The sequence below is a fragment of the Wolffia australiana genome, chromosome 11 (genome assembly GCF_029677425.1).
Source record: "Wolffia australiana isolate 7733 chromosome 11, ASM2967742v1".
NCBI lineage: Eukaryota > Viridiplantae > Streptophyta > Magnoliopsida > Alismatales > Araceae > Wolffia > Wolffia australiana.
In genome coordinates this window covers 5,950,434-5,958,912 of record NC_135845.1, presented here as the reverse complement: position 1 = coordinate 5,958,912, position 8,479 = coordinate 5,950,434, and the positions used below count along the sequence as shown (strand labels likewise).

Below are 8,479 nucleotides of genomic sequence, written 5' to 3'. Positions count from 1 at the left end.
CGTCACCGTCCGTCATGGATCGTCATCCGTCCTGTCGCATCCGGGGCGTCACGTCCCGGACGTGCCGTTAGTTGGCCGTACCCGGCACCGTTTTTTTGCTAAAAAAATAAAAAAATAACCAGTCTGCCCAATCAAAACCCAAACTGGGCCAAGCCCAATTCCTTAACACGTGGCACTCTCTCTCTCTCTCTCTCTTGGTTAGAGATGGATATAAGCTTTGTAAAGCAAGGAGAAGACATATCTTTGCTCTCTTTCTCTCTCCTCTTCGCTCTCTTTCTCTCTCTTCTGGAACTCTACTTGCGTGAAGAGAGAGGCCATGTCCCGGCAGGGCAACGGGGTGGGCAACGGGGGAGGCAAGCTGACGCCGAATCTGGACAAGAACAGCACCAAAGCGCTCAATCTCACTGTTCTTCAGCGGATCGATCCGTTCGTGGAAGAGATCCTCATCACTGCCGCCCATGTCACCTTGTACGAGTTCAACATCGAACTCAACCAGTGGGTATGTGATTTTGATGAATTCTTGCGATTTTTTTTCATTTTCGGAGTCGCTGAGATTAGGTCTTTTTGATTTCTGCAGAGCCGGAAGGATGTCGAGGGATCCCTTTTTGTCGTCAAGAGGTAGGCTTTTCCTTTTTTTTGCTGTTTATCATTTTTGTTAATGATGGAAATCATCAGATGTATTGCTCGTTGCTATTTGACGCACGTCTCACTCTTTTTTTTTTTTTTTAATTTCCGCCGATTTTTCCTGTTATTTATTTTAAAGAATGAACATATTTTTGTGGTCAATTGGTGAGTTCTTTCTTGGGCTTGACTGACTGTGTGATTTATGCCATTATTTTGTTGCTTTTCTTAGGGATGCTCGGTGATGAAATGATGATAAATCATTGCTCTTTTTCTTAGTGAGGCAAACCCACATGTTATCATTTGGGTTCTAACCATGCTTTTTGCGTTCCGCTTCGTTCGTTTCTTATACGGTAAAAGCATCAATTCTATTGTTTACTGCTATTTGACTTGCATCTCATTTGTTTGTAGTGTAATTATCATGATAAATATAACCAATCTGGACCCTCTCTATGGTTTTGTTACACTGCTATTTGGCACGCATTTTTTGGAGTAGCGCCTTTTCCAATGATCGGAAGCTATTCTGTTTCCTAGATTTTTCTCGTTCTTCTTTTGTAAGAATAATCAAGACTAAAAACCTAATCCAGTGATTATCTTTGCAGGAATTCTCAGCCTAGATTTCAGTTCATTGTTATGAACCGGCGAAATACAGGTCCGTTTAATGCTGTTACTATGTTGTGTTTCCAATTCTATAGTTTTTTTTTTGTAGAAAAAATTTCCCAATCTATAGTATATCAAGAGACTCGTACAATGATAACATGCACGAAGTTTCGTGTTGACTCTAGTGTTTCTGTGCCAGTATATGTTAGATTAGATAGGAATCTATCCTTTCAGATGTTCTCTACTTTTTTTTTTCTTTATAAAATCATGAAGTCTATTATAAAAATTTCAGTGTGTGATTATTCTTGTACTACTCTTAATTGGAAAAATGGGCATTTATATTCAAAACACGTAAGATGTTAATCTTTTAGCATTTACCATTGACTGCCACTGAGGCAATATCATGTTACTGCTAGTAATATTACTGTTTTGTCGACCAGAAAATCTCATTGAAGACATCCTTGGAGACTTCGAGTTTGAAGTCCAGGTTCCATACTTATTGTACAGAAATGCAGCGCAAGAGGTCAACGGCATTTGGTTTTATAATTCCCAAGAATGTGAAGCAGTTGCTAATCTATTCAACAGGTAAGTTTTTTTTATGTTTTTTTTTCACCTCAGATAAACTTGTTCGATAGGTTAGTTTTTTTTTTCATCTATTATTGTACCATATCAAATGTTTTATAGATTTCGCCTCCTTCCGTGACACCTGAAGACATCAGTGGGTATTTATTCCCCCATGATTAAATAAAATGAAATATAGGTTCCCTGCAGTTTTCAAGAATGTCTTAATGGGCCTCTCTGATGCCTTTTTGGGCCTCGTTTTTTTTTAAATATGATTTACAGCTGTCATCTCACAAAATGGTAACCATCCAAAGGTAATGTGGAGAGCCCTAAAGCTCTACTCATATGAGATGAACCCCTCCCTTATCTGTTTACATCTCAAGGAAACCATGATGGCTCTGTGGCCGAGCCCGTCCTTGGACACCTTGTCCCCCCTAAATATTGCCTCATTATGGTGTAGTCATGCTGCCCAAAGCACTGTCATCACTGGGCCCCACTCTTCCCTCATCCTTGGGCATGTCTCTGTATGAACTCCCAGAAGATCACCTTCGACGGCTCGTTCAATTCCAGCTACATTGGGGCGGCCCAAATCGAGCTGGCAAAGGGGCACTCGAAGAATAAATGATTGTAGTCTCGTTGCCAATCTTGTGCATAAAATGCATGCCAGTCTCTTGGGCAGTAAGAGCCCATCAAAAATCTTAAAATCTTTTGTGAAACCTTTAGGCGCAAAATGGGCCGACATGCCTGGGTGGTTGATTGGGCCTCATTTCCCGCATAGGCCTCCTGAACTGAAAAGGAAGCACTGGTCCAAACCCGTTCGTCTTGTTCTCCATTGTTTGGCTGACGCTGAATCAAGGCTTGTTGCATGCCCAAGAAATCTGCTACCCTCTGGTCTGACAGGGCATCATCTACCCTTGGATTCCTGGTGTTGTCCCAGCACTCTCCCACGGTGGCATCAGGCAGCAGGCAAGCATGAAGAGCCAAGGGAAATGCCTCCTTCGGAGGGCCACCAGATGTGATCCTTCTCAAAGTGAAAGAGGGAGCCATCTCTTAGTCAGGCAGAGAAGAAGTCTCTAACTTGGGGGAAAATCTGTCTAAGGCCCTGCCAGAATGGCAACGTCTGTTTCTGTGGGGGCCGCTTCTTGGTACTCACTTGATAGGTCCATTGTGCGAGTCTTTCAGATTCTTCCTGTATGTTGATAAACTTAACATGGCTGCTCCTGAACTTGATATATTGAATGATGTACTCCAAACTATGAAGATCACTGGCGGCAAACCATAGTTGGGTGTTGCCTGAAATCCTAATGCCGTCAAAAAGAAAAACAAGATGGACTCCGCTTACACGTGGAAGACATCAATACAAGTTACAAAAAAGTTGTATACCCATGTTTTATTTATTCTTTTCCACCGCAGTCAGTGTTATTCGAATTAATGTGCATTTGTGTTTTTGGTCAGAACTTGAATTTTCTTCATCCGTAACTGTAGGATCCTGGGTGCGTTTTCAAAAGTTCCACCAAAGCCTAATGTAGCTGGATCAAAGAGGTGAATTCTATGGAGACCTTTGTTAGTTTTCTCATTTTTTTATTTATCTCTACCATGACGACTATAATGCCTATCTCCTTTTATTTAGTCTGCGAAGTCGTGCCTAAATTAGCGGTGTTGTACAATTCCAGAATGATAATAATTTCGTGTTCTTGTGATAATTGCAAAAATTACGCATTGTCTGTAATTCTTACTTATATAACTTGCGTGCAAAAGATTATGTTTGCTATAAATTATTTGGTGCCTGAAAAAAATTCTTTTTAACTTCGCTGGGTGTGGCCTTGTCCGTTTTATGATTTTAGTGTTAACGGATATGGTCAGCACTTTTGAAACTTCGATCATTACTTTTCTTTATCGATCACCTTACCTCTTTTTTTCATTCTTTTGTTGTATTTAATTATCAAGTTGTTTTTGTCCGGTTTATTAGTAATGCGTCTCTTGACGTTCTTTATATTGTTTGAAAGTTTCTCTGTTTCCATGACTTTCTTTCGTAAACCTGTGATTTGAAGCTGTGGGCTCATTCCTTGTCTTCTCAGCGAATTTGAAGAACTTGAAGCGGTGCCAAGTTTATCAGTCATAGAAGGGCCTTTGGAGCCAATGGTGTCATCATCTACCTCCGCTCCTGATGTTCCAGATGATTCCTTCCTCAATTTCTTCACTGTGCGCTCAATTTTTCTCACCTCCTCTCTTTCTCTCCATCTGTTTTTCTTCAATTCACTACTTTTTAACCTTCAGTTGCATCCTCTTCTTTCTGTAGGCTGCTGCTGCTGTTGGAAACAACGTGCCCGTCTCGGCTCAACCTCTTCAAACCTCTCCTCCTCCCGCATCAATCTCCCCTCTCACTCCAGCAGTGATCTCATCCTCCGCACAACCTGCCAACCCGTCTCTTCCTCTCTCTGCCCCATCTCTCTTTGATGCTCCCGAGCCAGCTGGTGGCTCTGCTGCCCCCATCGGCCACCTGTCAAATTTGGTAAAGCCCTCTTATTTCACGCCTCAGCCTTCGTCATCCGGGATTGTTGTGTTACCGGTAGCGGCGGGCCCTTTGGCACCAGCAGTAGCAGCACCGCCACTCCATGTGCCTTTGACGTTGCAACGCCCTTATGGGGCTCCACTTCTGCAACCCTTTCCTCCGCCAAACCCATCGGTGTCTCTCACACCGCCTGCGACCTATGGTGCGGTCATCACCAGGGACAAAGTGCGTGACGCTTTGACAAGGCTGGTGCAGGTATTCCCTCTTCGAATCTTCATGTTCTCACGAGCTTTTTAGAATAATCCTTTTCATTTCCTTATTTATTTATTTTTGGGATAATAAGCATCCACAGTATTGTGTATTTCCAAGCAGTGGCATTTGGGATCAATGTATATAAAGAGTGGACGATCAAGATGACAACACCGTCATCATCGTCACCATCCATCGGTTGACTATCAGTTGACATCATTTGTCCTTGCCCAAACATGGAAGATGATGAAGAGATTTGCAGATGATGTTGGCAAGTGGCATCAAGAAGATGATGACAAGGGTAAGATGAAGATTCATCATCCGATTTCCTAGGATCGACATCTCTATCCATCTTTATGGTCATTGACATGGATGACGATGACAAGATCCAGTATTGATGAATTCATCAGTCTTCCAGTCCTGCTGCTTGTCAAACATGAATATGGTGTTTATATGATGACAATTGACCATCAATATCGCCATCCAGCTTCTACGATGTTGTGGCTTAGTCATCCATCCTTGAATTATAAATCATCTTCATCATTCATCCAAGCCCTAACATGGATGATGATGTTGACGACACTTGTGGAATGAGCTGGTGGCTTCCTCTAATTCTGTAGTTCTAATTTTATTTTCTTTGCGGCCTTTTTCTAGAACAATTATGCAAGTTATAAATATTTCTACTCGTGCACATGACTTGTTGACTTGTTTGATTGTGTTTAACTTACCTTTAACTACGAGTGCAATATTTTTTCTAAAAAAAGTTATGCAAGTTATAAATATTTCTACTCGTCCCCATGAGTTGTTGACTTGTTTGATTGTGTTTGTGGTACCTATGATTATGAGTGCAATCTTTTTTCTAAAAAAATTATGCAAGTTATGAATATTTCTACTCGTGCCCATGAGTTGTTGACTTGCTTGTTTGGGTGTGTTAATTTTGTTTACGATTTTTTACTTAAGTTTTTGAACGTGCATATCATTCATCGACTTGTAAACGTGATGATTTGTGCGGTCTCCGAGTATTTTTTGCTTGTGGAACAGCCTTTTCATTATTTTTCTAAATATACTCGACATTCACTAAGCTGAATATGTTTATTAGATGTTGAAGGGCTGAATATATGACTTGCACTGCATGTTATTTGCTTTTAAAGACATGCACATTCATGCGGATCTTCATATTTATTAGCGCACGGTTATGACAGGCTATTGATCTTTTTGTCAGTGTAATCAACATTCTGTTTGTCCTTATTTGTTTTCAACGACTAGCAATTTCTTTTCGAATTTTATGAAACTGCCCATTAAATAAGTTGATTTTAATTCTACTATCCGCAGGATACGTGATGACTAACTCTGATTCTGCGGTCTTTATTGGTTTTTAGGAATTATTAATTTCCTTTTCTTTTTATTTCTTTCGAGGGCATCCAACATTCATAAAAATGGTTATATTTTTAAGTGCCCGTGAGCTATGTCTGCTCACGCTGATCCCGCATCTCTTTTTTTGCTTTTAGGAATGGTCAATGTCTTTTTATCCTTCAAGATATTCAACATTCACTAAGTTTTCTAATATATCTAAGACTGCGAATGAGCTGTGATGACTCCGGCCGATTTTGCATGCCTTTATTTGCTTTCAAGACGTCTGGATTTCAATTTTACTTATGTTTTTCAAGATACTCAACACTTAATGATATTGCTGATTTTGCCTGTTGCACTTGCACAGAATGATCAGTTTATTGACATGGTGTACAGAGAGATGCTGAACTCTCATAGTTTGTGAACTTCAGTGAAGATAAAGCTCACTTTCTGTCTATTTAGCACTTTTAACTACTGGGAGTAATGATTGACAAGGGGGGTTGTGGAGGTTCAGCCTTGTATAGGTTTCTTCTGAAGTCTTTGGCATGTTCTATCCTTGATTGTGCAATTCTCTATCTCTCTCTCTCTCTATGTCTCTGTACTGTGTGCCAATATTGTGAATTTGGATATTCAGAGGTGGTGTCATGAGTTGCATGTTATTAGAGTAAGTGAATCAACATTTTTTGTAAGTTTAATCAAAATGATGTTTGTGGGTTTAGTCAGTTTATCTGGAATTTGGGGCTGACTAATTGATTTAGTTTTCGAGAGATAGAAGGATTATTTATTTATTTATTTATCATTCCCTCATTTTTATACTTTTACAAGGTCAGTCTTCATTAAAATGGTGATCTCCATCTGTGGGATGATAGAGCATTAATTCAATTCCCATAACCAAAGTAAAAATGGAACTGCCATTTAGACACCTCAATGCATCCACTTTGCAAGGGTTTTTGGCACCCTGCATTTTATATTTATAGAAGAATAAAAATGTGATATGATCCTGTACATGGAAAATGACCTAACACATGCTGCATCATCTGTAGAAGTGAACCATTGAATAAACTTTTGAGAAGTGAACCACTGCCCTTTTCTTAATTGTTTGACAGCATACAGGTGTGATCACTTAATCTCTTCTTAATAACTCCTGTCACATATCTATATTTCTTGGTCCTTTATATTTTTTTCAAATTCTGATCCCATATGATTAAAAAAGAGGCATTTTCCCTGCCAACGTAGTAGATAAGTGGTACACCCAAGTTCCCTAGATTACTCTGCGGAGCTATTTACTGTCACAATTCGTACCGGTGGACTAAATATGTTAAGATGACCTTTTGATCTAGAGGTGAACATCATTTGGCTTAGGAACCACCTAGACCTGCTGATCCGAAATATTCACTGTGGTGTTGTGACAAGGATATGTTCTTCTCATGGGTCTTAGACTCTATGATTCCATAAATTAATGAATCTTAGACTGATTATGTCTATGTCAAAGATGTGTTTGATATATCCCACATCGTCAGTCCATGGAAGAGGATGAGTCCGATATAGCAGTGCTTGTTGACTATTCTATGATCCTTCTTCAAGAAAATAATAGTACTCTAATGAACTCCAAGCCATATGGAAGGAAATTGACTTATATCGTCGTTCTACAGCTGACTCTATGGATAGACAACATGTTTTCGGTGACATACTTTATAGGTTCTAAAGGAGCTTTTGCCTGAATTTGAAACCATTAAACCACAGCTGTCCAATGAGGAACATATGCTCAATTTTGAAGATACAATTCAACAGTTTAGAATGGACGAAAGTCGCCTTTGGCTTGGCACTAACCACACTATTACACCAACGATTCAGTATTCTGCATGCATGATTAAAATTCTGCAGAATGTCATTAGAGATCCATGTCCTTGTCCACCGGTAACCCACATTCGACTTCTTTCTGAACTAGGAAAGAGGAAGACTCAACCTAAAGGCACTCAAAGTGATACAAGGACAAATTATGGTGTAGCCACTACCGCAAGCATCGCCATACAAGACAATTGCTGGACGACCTGCAAGGGCAAAAAAAGAGAGCATTGGTAAGAGTAATCATGTGATGTGCCATGAAGCAGAAAGAGAGCAGCCTGAGTAGCCTACTGGGGACATAAAGGACGTTGCACGATTGGGGTAGCTACAAAAGTTTCAGAGTCAACTTCAGGCCACAAACAAAGTGGGTTCCACCTCTTTCATTCAACCAGGTAATTCACTATCTTATTCAAATATTGTTCTAAGGCCATTTATGCACTGTCCTAAAGTTTCTCATCTACATGTAGCTTATCAGATCCTTTGCTACCTGAAACAGACTATTGGCCTTAGTCTCATACTTCTGTACGGTAAGGCATTACACCCTAAGATTTATACTGATTCTGACTTTTCTAGTTCCCAAATGCTACGGACTACTGCTTCATTCTATATGGTAATCTCCTTACTTGGCGCGGTAAGCAACAATCTATTGTCTCACTCTCTCTCAAGCAATGAAGCTGAATTTTATGCCCTCACGAAGGGGTTGTATGAAGCACTCTAGATACAAGGGATCCTCAGCAAAAT

The 8,479-nt window shown here is 40.1% G+C and overlaps 1 protein-coding gene across 1 annotated transcript; it reads left to right on the top strand.

Moving 5' to 3' along the window:
* Window positions 1-248: 248 nt before the first annotated feature.
* DCP1 (decapping 1) lies at window positions 249-6,618 on the top strand. The gene is made up of 8 exons (XM_078583413.1): window positions 249-499; window positions 578-618; window positions 1,224-1,273; window positions 1,662-1,806; window positions 3,268-3,324; window positions 3,861-3,984; window positions 4,082-4,549; window positions 6,261-6,618. The coding sequence occupies exons 1-8, from the start codon at window positions 317-319 to the stop codon at window positions 6,315-6,317; spliced, it is 1,125 nt and encodes a 374-aa protein (XP_078439539.1). The 5' UTR covers window positions 249-316; the 3' UTR covers window positions 6,318-6,618.
* The last annotated feature ends 1,861 nt before the right edge of the window (window positions 6,619-8,479 follow it).

Coding starts and splice junctions, on each gene's coding strand:
- DCP1 (XM_078583413.1), top strand. CDS start 317: ATGTCCCGGCAGGGCAACGGGGTGGGCAACGGGGGAGGCAAGCTGACG. Junction 500..577: donor ACATCGAACTCAACCAGTGG/GTATGTGATTTT, acceptor TGATTTCTGCAG/AGCCGGAAGGATGTCGAGGG. Junction 1,807..3,267: donor GTTGCTAATCTATTCAACAG/GTAAGTTTTTTT, acceptor CCGTAACTGTAG/GATCCTGGGTGCGTTTTCAA.